The following is a 12,007-nucleotide window of genomic DNA, read 5'->3' on the forward strand; positions in this document are numbered from 1 at the left end:
GCAGGCTTTGGCCAGGGCGGTGGGGGCTAGGGTCCCACCAGCTGTGGCTGCCGCACCGCAGACAGTGACCCCGCTGTGTGATAAGGGGGCTGAGGGAGGCTCAGTTTGAAAGAGAAACTGGGTGCTGGGAAACAGTAACCAAATGAGCCCTTTGTGGTCCTGGTGTGACGGGAAGATAGGAGGGATGGACAGACTGGGGGGGGGGGGGGAGGGCGGAGTCCCAGGACGGGGTCAGGAAGCAGAGGCAAGAGTAGGGAAGAATGGGGGCTGCTGACCCTCTCTACACCGGTGGGGAGAGCTGGGTTTGAACAGAGGGAGCAGAGAATAGGGTGGGGGAGACAGAGACACAGGCTGGTCTTCCCCCTCCCACAATTCCTGATACCCTCCCCTTGGGCCCAGGGCTCAGACATCAACTGTGACTCAGCTGATGAAATGCAACCCCATGGCTCATTAATTAGGAAGCCTGTAATTAGCCTGTCTCAGAAACCAGGATCCTCCAGAGAGAGCCCCTCTCACCTGCCTTCCTCCCCTCCCACCCCACGGATGAGATCAGGCTCCGGGGAGCTGGCCCCTGGGAACGAGGAGGGGCCGGAGCAAGGAGGCCAGGGGAAATGAGATGCGGGGGCACGCGCTGAGGCATGAGACGGCCTTGGCAAATTGACCTTCTATGATGAGAAGACGGAAATGATGGTAAGCGCCTCAAACCTTAAAATTTTCTTCATTACGAGCCCGGGAGCAGGCTGGGGGGCAGCCTGCGCACCTGCCCGAGCCGTGCGATCAGTCTTAGAGTGAGTCGGAGCCAAAGGAACATAGGTTCGAGAATCAACCTGCCATTTCACACTGGTGTTACTCAGCAAGACTTCTTTAAATTCCCCTCTCACCCGCCCATCTGCCTCCCGCATTCCTGTCCTGCAGCTCTCCCATACCTTGCAAAGCTCCTTGGAAAAATCTACCCCAAAACTTCGTCCCCATCCTTTTCTCCTGACTTCACGCCACTGTGATGGCTTTCCATGGTTGGTTGCTAATTATTTGACACTCGTTCCATCCAAAGGGGAGCTCTGTTCCTTCTCTTGGCTCTGGACAGGCATGGGGTGGCTTAGACCCACAGCGTGTGGCTGCAGTGACCCTACTGGACTGCGAGGCTGTCGTAAAAGACCACGTGACTTCTGACTCATTTCTTGGAACTCGCCAGTGTCCGACATATCCCCAGGCCACCAAGCTGTGAAAAGCCACACACCGAGGCCACAGGAGGCAGGCGCTCAGTCCCGCTGAGCCAGCCTGTGGGTCCTCAGCCCAGGTGCCTGGGCATGTGAGTGAAGAGTCTCCAGCTGATTCCAGCCCCTGGCCATTCGCTCCTTCCCACGGGGGCCCCGGACCAGGTGGAGTGGAAAAAGCGGTCCTTGCTGTGCCCTGTTTGGACTCCTGACCTTCAGAATCCACGAGCTTAATAAAACGGTGGTTACTGTGTGCACTGCGTTTGCAGGTGTTTGTTACACAGCAAGTAGAAACTAGAACAACCACAAAATCCGCAAGGACTCCTGCAGAGGGGTCTAGAAGGAGGACCCGGAGGGGAGGGCGAAGCCAGAACCCCCGTAGCAGAGCCGGGAGGCGACAGCCTGAAATGCTCCTATGCTAATTTTGTAGGCAGTCACCACAGCTAGAGAAACGGAGGCTCATCGGGGCTGGCCAGGCGCTAACTCCTTTCCTGGAGACCCGGTGAGGGCCCACGGCAGGGCCCTGGGGCACGCTCATGACAGGACACTGTCCACGAGGGCAGAGGGACAGGGAGGCGTGACTGAAGCATTTCTAGGCCAACCCCATCGACCTGTAGGAAGGAGGTTAGAGGTGGGGGCAGGACAAACGGGACTCTGGTGCTGATTTCAGAAAAATATCTTGGGGATTTGGGGGGCTTAGCTCCACAATCCCCACTGTCCCTTTATGATAGCACCCTGATTGTCTTTTAAGGCATGACCGTTCCTCCCCGGACACAGTCGGAGGAAGCTCTATTCGGCGCTTCAGGGATAGAAGCTAAGCCGAGTAGACAGCCTTCCTGGGGATGGGAACCTGGGCACAGGGGCAAGGCCGGCGGCACTTGAAGCATCCCTAGAATGGATGCCCTGGACTCTGCACCCATCATGCCCCAGACGCTGTGGGAATTGGTTGCTAATGGCTTGTTGCTGGCCTGTCTCCAAAGACTTGCCCTCCGCCTATGGGAGCCACCTCACCAAGAAAATGCCTGGGAGGTTCCTTCTCCCCAATCTCCTCGACCAATGACTGAGTAGTATGCAAATTATATACATGTATAACGGCCCTGGCCGATGTTGCTCAGTGGGTTGAGCATTTTTCCCGTGCACCAAAAGGTTGCGGGTTCGATTCCCAGTCAGGACATATACCTATGTTTCGGGTTTGATCCCTGGTGGGGTGTGTGCAGGAGGCAATCCATTGATGTTTCTCACCTCTCTCTCTCTCTCTCTCTCTCTCTCTCTCTCTCTCTCTCTCTCCTCTCTCTCTCCTCCCTCCTTAACCCTCTTGCCTCATGATAGGACAACTCTGTGGTGCCACTCACACTCAGGAGCTCCGGGGGGTCAGGCTGAAGCTAGACTCCATCTTTACCTGGCTTCTTCCTCGTCCATCCTACTTCCCTCACTCCTGAGAGCCTCCCTCATGAACCACAGGAGTTCCAGTCTCAGACACTGCTCCTGGGGGATCTGACACACCATGTCATGAAACTTTATGGGTTCCTGTTTCGTGGCCCTCAAGAACTATAGCTTCCAAGCCTGGTTCTCGACTCTTCCCTTAAATTGTGAGCTCTCAATAGCCCTCTAGTAAATTCCTTCTGCTCAAATGGCCCCAAACAGCACAGAACCAGCAGCTGAGGCCAGGAGACAGTGAAACATGTTCATCTGCTGGTTTGGTCCTGTGTCCTATGGCAGGTGGGATGAAGCAGCTGAGTCGTTACAGCCATGTGCCTCCCAAGGGCAGGGTGCTGGCAGACTCAAGGGCCTTAATGCCTAAGACCCAGACAAGAAAGGCCCTACCCTTGCCTTAGAGGCCTGCTCTGGCCCTCCTTGGGGTGAAGCCAGGGGATATGCCCACCCAGAATGTGTACCTTGTGGGCTGCGGCATGGAACGCCCTGCCTAACTTTCTCATGACTCTTTCCTTTCTTTCTTTCTTTCTTTCTTTCTTTCTTTCTTTCTTTCTTTCTTTCTTCCTTCCTTCCTTCCTTCCTTCCTTCCTTCCTTCCTTCCTTCCTTCCTTTCTTCCTTCCTTCCTTTATTTCTTTTTAATATAGGGCACTCAATTATATTTTCATTTCAGTTCATTGATTTAAAAAAATATTTTTATTGATTTCAGAGAGAGGCAGGGAGAGGGAAAGAGAGATAGAAACATCAATACTAAGAGAGGATCATTGATCAACTGCCTCATGCACATCTCACACTGGGGATGGAGGTCATAACCCCGCATGTGCCCTGATGGGGAATGGAACCATGACCTCCTGGTTCATAGGTCAACACTCAACCACTGAGCCATACGGACCGGCTCCCATAACTGTTTCTATGGCTGGAGGAGTCCTCTTCCCTGGGCATGTGCCCCAGGTGGGCCCACCTTAGGTATGCAAATGCGCCTTTGTGGTGAGAAGGGGAGGCAGTGTGTGCGGTGCCAGGCAGAGCCTGCAGCCTGCAGCCTGGAATGCCCACATCCCTTGGGACATGGGACAAAACAAAGCTGCAGGGAGAGGCCAGCTCCCCCAGCGGCAGAACTCGGAAGAGCACAAGGATTCCAAACTTGTGTTTGGGTTCAGGTCACCATGAAGACGTATTTGTCAAGGTAGGAGGAGGGAAATGTTTTATTTAACAATTTGTTAGCTTGACTTACAACTTCTAAACACCTGGTCAGGCCCTAGCCAGTTTGGCTCAGTAGATAGAGCGTTGGCCTGCGGACCAAAGGGTCCTGGGTTTGATTCCGGTCAAGGGTAAGCCTCAGTTGCAGGCTGCTCCCCAGACCGGGCCCTGGTTGGGGTGTGTGCAGGAGGCAATCAATTGATGTGTTGCTCTTACATTGATGTTTTTCTCTGTCTTTCCCTCTCTCTTCCACTCCCCCCGCCCCCAAAAGGAAATATATCCTCAGGTGAGGATTAACAAAAAATAAAATAAACATTTGGTCATATTTTATACCAGGTGTCACAAAAGGTGAGGCCAATACTTCAAAAAAATGTTTCTTAAGAAAAGTTCATGCACATACAAAAATACACATTAGTCATGTAAAATCTCATGTACCCATTTGTTTCTTTTATACTTACTCTCCCCTAAGCTGCCCCTCTCATGTTATTTTGAAGTAAATTAGGGCACTAAGTTAACAAGTTCAGGGCATAATGGTGGGCACTCTTGGAGTTCCTTTTTCCATCAAAATGACAAATCAAAACCTGGGCGAACCCATCAGAGCCTCGAAAGACACAGGCTGTGTTCCGTTTCAGGGCTGCGCGGGCATTGGGATGCTGGGCTGGGAGCCTGCTTCGGCTCTGCTACCTGTGGCTCTTCAGGAAATGTGCTTAGCCCCTTTGTGCCTCAGTTTCCACATGAATAAGATGGTGATAAACACACCTCATGACATTGGTGCGACTGGCAGCGTATGAACTGGGAACACATTGTCAGCGTGCTGTGAGCGGTAGCTAATCCACACCCTCTCTGTTTATACATCTTCCCTGTTTGGTGCAGAAGATGGATAGGTCTTGGAAAATGAGAAGATTTTTTTTAAATTTTATATTTATTAAATTTTTTTTGAGAGGGAGAAAGGTGTGTGGGGGGGGAGAGAAAAGTGGGGAGAGAAAGACACATCAATTTGTGGATTCATTGGTTGATTTTCGTATGTGCCCTGACTGGGGATTGAACCCACAACCTTGGCAAATTGCAAACTTGGGGTATGGGAACGATGCTCCAACAAACAGACCTACCCAGGCAGGGCCCAGAGGATTTTTCTAAATTGAATCCAGGGGCATCTACTGGATATCCGTTCCACATACAGCCTTCTCACTGGAGAAAACCAGCACAGCCCCGGGCTTCGTATGCAGCTACTGATCTCGGGGGAAATGTTTTTCTTTCCTCCATCAGGAGATACAGAATATCTAGCGTCAAAGAGAGGGGGCGTGGGGTTTTATAATAATGAGTAGTGAGGGGTCTTAAAAACAAGGTGAAGGCCCGGTCGGTGTGGCTCAGAGGTTGAGCATCGATTCCCAGTCAGGGCACATGCCGGGCTGCGGGCTCATTCCCCAGTGCGGGGCGTGCGGGAGGCAGCCGAGTGATGGTTCTCTCTCATCACTGCTGTCTCTCTCTCCCTCTCCCCTCCTCTCTGAAATCAATAAAAACATAAAAATAAAAGATCACCCAGGGGTAGAAGAAAACAAAACAATTAAATCATTTAAACTGAATAAAAATAAACATTTAAAAAATTATGGGATATAGCTAAAGCAATACATTAGGAATTTTATAGCTCCCAAACCTATATTAGGATGATTTTTAAAAAATATATCTTTTTGTTGATTTTAAAGAGAGAGGAAGGGAGAGGGAGATAGAAACATCGACGCATCAATCCATTTCCTCCTGCATGCGCCTGCAGAGCCCTGGCATGTGCCCTGACCGGGAGCCAAGCCTGCGCCCTCTTGGTGCATGGGTTGTCGATCAGTCACTAAGCCACAACAGCTGGGCTATAATCGGATGATTTTAAATCAATAGTTCAACCATCAGCTTAAATTAGAAAAAAAATAGCAAATTAAACTCAAAGTGAACTATGGTATGAAAAAGGTGTGAACAAGAGTGGAAATTAATGAAACAGTAAACTGAAAAATATTAAAGTTTACAAAACTAAAGATGATACTTTGGAAATAATAAAGATTATTTTATTTTAATATATTTTTATTGATTTCAGATAGGAAGGGAGAGGGAGAGAGAGAGAGATAGAAACATCAATGATGAGAATCATTGATCGGCTGCCTCTTGCACGCCCCCTACCGGGGATCGAGCCTGCAACCTGGGCATGTGCCCTGACGGGAATTGAACCGTGAGCCATGCCGGCTGGGCAATAAAGATAATTTTAAAAAACCACAACACATCGAGTGGCAAGCACTGTCTCAGGGTGGACCTCAAGTGATCGTAGATGCTATTAAACCCATCAGCATGGACCCAAGTTTGAAAATAGTCGAGGTGGAGGTAAGGAATGCGTACTCCTGATGGGTGGTTAGGGAAGGCTCCTTTTGGAGAAGACATTTAAGCAGCCAGGTGACTCTCAGGGAGGGGGGAGGGCAGGTCAGTCTTCTAGGACAGGAAACAGCAGGTTCTGAGCTTTGAAAGCAGGGGCAGTAAGAAGCAGCTCGATCTGGAATATATTTTAGAGGGAGGACTTTGTTAAGAGTGAGGGAAAGAGAAGGGCCAAGGGGAGTTCTGGGAGGAGCTGCTGGCCGGGTGGTGGCATGATTACAGAGCTGGGGACCCTGGGCGTGAGCAGGGGAGCAGCTAAGAACCCGGAGTTGAGTTTGACCACGGTAAGTTGGAGAGGCCTATAATTACCTGAATACCCAGGGGGAGGTGTCATTGGGCAGGTGTCACTGTAAGTTTGGCACTTGCGGGAGAGGCCTGGAATGGAGATACCAACTTGGAAACGATTCGTTTGTAGAAAATATATAAAATCATGGGGTTAGAGAACCAATCACCCAGGGGGAGGAGAAACAAAGGGATGCAGGCCTGAGTCCTGGGGTGTCCGACGTTAGAAGCCAAGGTCAAACAGGGCGAGCCAGCAAAGGAGACGGACAATGAGCACCCAGGGTGGCGGAAGGAAGACCAAGACAGTGTGGTGTCCCGGGCGCCAGACGAAGCATATTTTTGAAAAGGACAAGTGCTCACGCACGTGGAAAGCCGCTAGGGGATTATGGAAATGAGAACAGAGACGTGGCCACCGCATTTGGCAATATGGAGGTAATTTATGATCTTGATCACAGGCGTTTCAGTGGGTTGGTCTGGGCAGAAGCCTGAGCGGAGGGAGTTGAAAAGTAAATGTTGCCGTCTAAAAATGGCAGGTGGACCACATGGGAAACCAGGGCAATCCTTAACTCCAGGAAATGCAACCAGGTGCTCAGCGATGGGTCGGTCATGGAGGGCGCGTTTGCAGTCTAACTCACAGATGAAGGTGTGGAGGAGGAGCCTTGGGGAAGGGAACTACAGAGCGGGCGGGCTCTCCGAGGGTCGTGGTGACAGGTGAGGTGACGTATTTACAGCGAGCCAGTCAGCACAGTAGTGAGACCTTTCCCAGCCCATGCCGGCCCCCAGGAGGTGGCATTGGGAGGAGCAGGCCCTCTGGCGTCCGTGTGGAGGTGGCGTTGGGGCTCTTCAAGGGGCTCTGGTGTGGGGGCAAGTCTTAGAATGATGATGCTGGTAGACAAGGCTGGTCTGCCCCTGGGCCTGAGCCCTGGAGTTAGGGGAGCCCCATCCATTTTTAGAAGGCGACTCAGACCTGCAGGGCAGAGATGGAAGGAAGCTGGGCGTAGCCACACAGCTGGCCCACCTGGACCTCTGGCCTCCTCCCCGGCCCGGCCCCCATTCCACAGAGTGTCAGGGAGGCAACAGCTCACACCAAGCTTCTTTCTGGTGATGATGGAATGAGAATGTTCCTCCTGGGTTAATCCAGAAAGATACTCTCTCCGAAGAGAGCTTGTCAGCTGTTAACAAGGATGATGGCATTGATGATACAGTGCTCCTCCTCGCTGACTTCGCACGGGCGCGAGCACGTTCCTGAAGCCCCTACAACTGCCCTCGGAGCGGGTGTCAGCGTCCACCCTGCTTCGCACTGGACGGAAGTGAGGCACGGAGAGGACAAGCGACCTGCCCAGGCCATGTTTCCCGCCACAGCGGCCAGACTGCAACAGGCCACTGGGCTCCAGCGTCCTCACGGCCCCTGAGGGGACGTTCCGGAGAAGATGGACACCAGGTTCTGAGTGTAGGAGGCCCCTCCCTGCAACACTGGACCCTTCATGGTACTTTGTGGGGAGGAGGCTGCCCTGTCAACCCCCCCCCCCCCACACACACACACACGCACTTCTAGGAGCTTCCTTGCAGGACCCTGGAGAGGAGGCCAAGAGCCTGGGGGCTGGAAGAGCTGGGGCTACAGGGGTGCTCTGTGCCCTGGGGGAGGGAGGCTGAGTCTCTTCACCCCATCAGCCCGGGGTCATGAACCAAGTGCTCCTTCCTCAGGCTGGGCCTCTTTGGCTATGACTACTCCCTTCCTTCACCCCACAGCCCCGATGGCCTCACCCTCAACCCAGTCTTGAGATGGTACCTGCCCTGGTGGGGTAGGAACTGGGGCAGGCTGGCTGCCAGGTGCCCTGGGACTCTCCCCATCCCTCTGAACCTCGCTGGGTTCCCGACCCCCACGTTCCTGCTGGGAGAGAGAGAGGGGGACACGCCAAGAAGCTGCCTCCGAGGCCCCCCGTCTCTGAGACCCTGGACCCTGGGTGTGTGGATGGGACGGAGCAACCCCGAACTCCCCAGGAGCTGCCCGCCCACCCACCTGTGGGAACGGGCCCCTGATTGCTGGGCCCTTAAGGCAGCGATTTCCTTTCTTGGTGCAGCCAGCACCACCTCCCTTCACACCACCTGGAGTGCGCGCTGGTCTTGTCACTTGTCCTCTCACAGGGTCAGCCTCTGAAGGGGTCCGCAGGCCTGCTGCCCTCTCCCCGCCACCCCGGGGCCCGCCAGAGCCGATTTCTTACACGCCAGCCCCGTGAGTCCCCCTCGCCCCCTCCTCACGAGACTGATGGGGGACAGGCCCATGTACCCCTAGGAAGCTTAGAGACAGCCCCCAAGTGACCCCCATTTGTCCCTCTTTCGAGCCCTGAGAGCTGCAATCACAGTCGCAGCAGCTCCTGCCACACCGCGGCCACACCACTCCAGCGACAGTCATGAGGCCGGCACTCCTCCCCCGTCAGCCCCTCACAGAGCGGCCCACGTGCGTCCCCAGGCGCCTGAATCACTGCTGACGGCTTGGGGCCTGGTGGCCGTGGGCTCCTGGGGAGCCACTGGGGAGGGGGTGGTGGCCACGTCACCTCGGAGGAAACACCTGCGGCCATAAATAGGCAGCAGCGAAGGCAGCACAGCACAGCCTGCCGAGCAGCACCACACGCTGTGCCCACCTGCGCCAGGATGCCCGAGGCCATGCTGCCCGCCTGCTTCCTCGGCCTGCTGGCCGTCACCTCTGCCTGCTACTTCCAGAACTGCCCGAGGGGCGGCAAGAGGGCCATGTCCGACCTGGAGCTGAGACAGGTATGACCAAGGTCCGCCTCAGGGCTGCGGGAAGGGGCAGAGCCCTGGGGCTGGCACCAGGGTGCAGGGCTGTGGGAGAGTGGGGTTCGGAGGAGTGCCCAGCAGAAGCAGCGAGGCCGGCAGGGATGGGCACAGGGGACTGGACCGCGGGCAGGCGGGGACGGGCCGTGAGGCTTCCTGGACACTGTCCCCATCCAGACACGATGGAGGAGAGAGAGGGTTCCGCAGTAACTGGGCTGGGGCTGGGGCTGGGGCTGGGGCAGGGAGAACTGGGCAGGAAGGCCTCCTGTGTGCCCCTACTCAGCATTTGAGGCCTCCCCTTCCAGCCCCAGCCTCTCCCGGCCATGGGCCTGGCCTCCACACGGTCGGTCACTGGCCGTGGTCGGAGCTGGCCGGAGGGTAGGTGCCAGCCAAGCCCCCGTCAGGCCGTTCTGCTAGGGGCCTCGCCCGCTTCTCTCCTGCTGTATGTCCAGTCGGTTCCTTGTGTCCATTTGCATTAGAGCTGGACGGAGTCAGGCACCACGCTGTCTCAGTTCTTCCCAGGCCGCAGGAGGCTCAGCTCTGAGCTGCCCAACAAAGTAGATGGGCAGCTGGGCAGACAGACTTCCCTTCCCTCTGCTGGCCTTGGGGGGGGGGGCTCCTCTAGGGCTCAGGACTCTGCCGCCCCCTGGTTAGCGCACAGGCAGGGGAGCAGAGGCCCCCAGCTTCTCAGGGAGGGCAGGGGGAGGGGGCGATGGGGGAGGGAGGGGAGGGAGTGAGGGGGCCGGGCATGGCCAGAGGGGGGACAGGAAACGGAAGGAAGGGCCTGGGGGGGGGCGGGACAGGGATGGTGCTAGACTAGAGGCAAGCGTGAGTAATGGGGAGGGGGTCCGTGTTGGGGGTAAAGTGGCGGGCAGCCCGCACGCCGCAGCCCTGGGAGACCCCCTGCGGGTGGGGTGGGGTGGGGAGGATGCCGAGTGATTCACAGAGAGTCCGAGGCACCTGGAAATGAGGGAGGCTGGTAGATGTGGCTCCCCTGCTGGGACCCTTTTGGGGCCAAAGCAGCGCCAAGGCGACCCCGAACCTCGGTCCCTGAGCTCCCTCCCCACCCAGAGGGGCCTGACCTTCACCCCCGGTGCAGCGGCCTCGCTCACCCCGCCCCCTCCCTCCCCCCTCCCCCCTCCCCCCTCCCCCCCCCCCCAGTGCCTCCCCTGCGGCCCCGGGGGCAAGGGGCGCTGCTTCGGGCCCAGCATCTGCTGCGGGGAGGAGCTCGGCTGCTTCGTGGGCACCGCCGAGGCGCTGCGCTGCCGGGAGGAGACCTACCTGCCGTCGCCCTGCCAGTCCGGCCACAGGCCCTGCGGGAGCGGGGGCCGCTGCGCCGCCGACGGCATCTGCTGCGACGAAGGTGCGGGGCCGGGCGGGGGGCCTGGGGGCCGGGGCGGGGGGTGCGGGGCGGGGGTCCTGGGGGCCGGGCGGGGGGTGCGGGGCCGGGCGGGGGGTGCGGGGCGGGGGTCCTGGGGGCCGGGGCGGGGGGTGCGGGGCCGGGCGGGGGGTGCGGGGCGGGGGTCCTGGGGGCCGGGGCGGGGGGTGCGGGGCCGGGCGGGGGGCCTGGGGGCAGGGCGGGGGGGGCGGGGCCGGGCGGGGTTCCTGGGGGCAGGGCGGGGGGTGCGGGGCCGGGCGGGGGGCCTGGGGGCAGGGCGGGGGGGTGCGGGGCCGGGCGGGGGGCCTGGGGGCCGGGCCGGGCGGGCGCCGACCTGGGTGGGTCCGGCGCCGCGGGCGCGCTCAGCCCCTGTCCCCCGCAGAGAGCTGCGTGACGGAGCCCGAGTGCCGGGAGGGCGCCGGCCTCCCCCGCCGCGCCCGCGCCAACGAGCGGAGCAACGCGACCCAGCTGGACGGGCCGGCCGGGGCCCTGCTGCTGCGGCTGGTGCAGCTGGCGGGGGCGCCCGAGCCCGCCCCGCCCGGCGTCTACTGAGCCCCCACGCCCTCCCGCCCGCCCTCGGAGCACGGAAAATAAACCTTTTAAATGCACTGGCCGGTGTCTGTCTGTCTGTCTGTCTGGGGGCGGGGGGGGGGGGGGAGCTTCCCGGACCCCAGGACACAGGCAGATGCACCGGACGAGGCCCGGGCCCTAAGGGAAGCGATCCTGCCCCAGCGAAGGTGTAGGTGGGACGATGGACCGGCGCCGGGGCGGAGGGGAGGGCCAGGCCGGGCGGGTCCTGCAGGGCTGGGTGGGGGGTCTCAGGGCGGAGGGATGGGAATAAAGGGGGAAGCGTGGGGGGAAGATGTCGTGGACAACACAGTGAGAGACAGACCTCGAGAATGACAGGAGAGGAGGAGAGATGGAGGGACCAGCCAAGACGGGAGCAGGGCTTCCGGTCCCCATTCACTCCCCGGAGGCGGAGGGACAGCAGCTCCAGGGACCCATCCTGGCCCGCAGGGTCCGTCCAATGTCTGTCATCCAAGGCTGTGGGGGGGGGGGGGTGCAGGTGGGCGAGGGGCGGGGGAGTGGGACCAGCTGCCCAGACCCAGCAGAGAAGCCAGAGGAAAGGGCACCCCATCTGACTCTCAACCAGCCTGAGAGACAGCGTCACTGAGACCCTGGCCGCGGGCCCCCCAGGCACAGCCCTGCAAACCACACTCCCTCAGACACAGACAGGGAAGGACTGTGCGGGGCAGCCCCGTGGCCACAGTCACAGACATAGTCCGAGGAACACATTCAGAG

General features: G+C 58.1%; 1 protein-coding gene across 2 annotated transcripts; it reads left to right on the forward strand.

Annotated features, from left to right (window-relative positions):
• The first annotated feature begins 8,105 nt into the window (after positions 1-8,105).
• Positions 8,106-11,313, forward strand: AVP (arginine vasopressin). 2 transcript variants are annotated; one of them, XM_081096441.1, is made up of 3 exons: positions 8,106-9,306; positions 10,489-10,690; positions 11,088-11,313. In XM_081096441.1, exons 1-3 carry the CDS (start codon positions 9,187-9,189, stop codon positions 11,255-11,257), a joined length of 492 nt encoding a protein of 163 aa, XP_080952567.1. In that variant the 5' UTR covers positions 8,106-9,186; the 3' UTR covers positions 11,258-11,313. The 2 variants fall into 2 exon arrangements, with proteins under 2 accessions (XP_080952567.1, XP_080952566.1); XM_081096440.1 differs by lacking the exon at positions 8,106-9,306 and having other exon boundaries at positions 10,179-10,690.
• Positions 11,314-12,007: the final 694 nt, after the last annotated feature.

The sequence above is a fragment of the Myotis nattereri genome (genome assembly GCF_964212035.1).
Source record: "Myotis nattereri genome assembly, chromosome: 8".
NCBI lineage: Eukaryota > Metazoa > Chordata > Mammalia > Chiroptera > Vespertilionidae > Myotis > Myotis nattereri.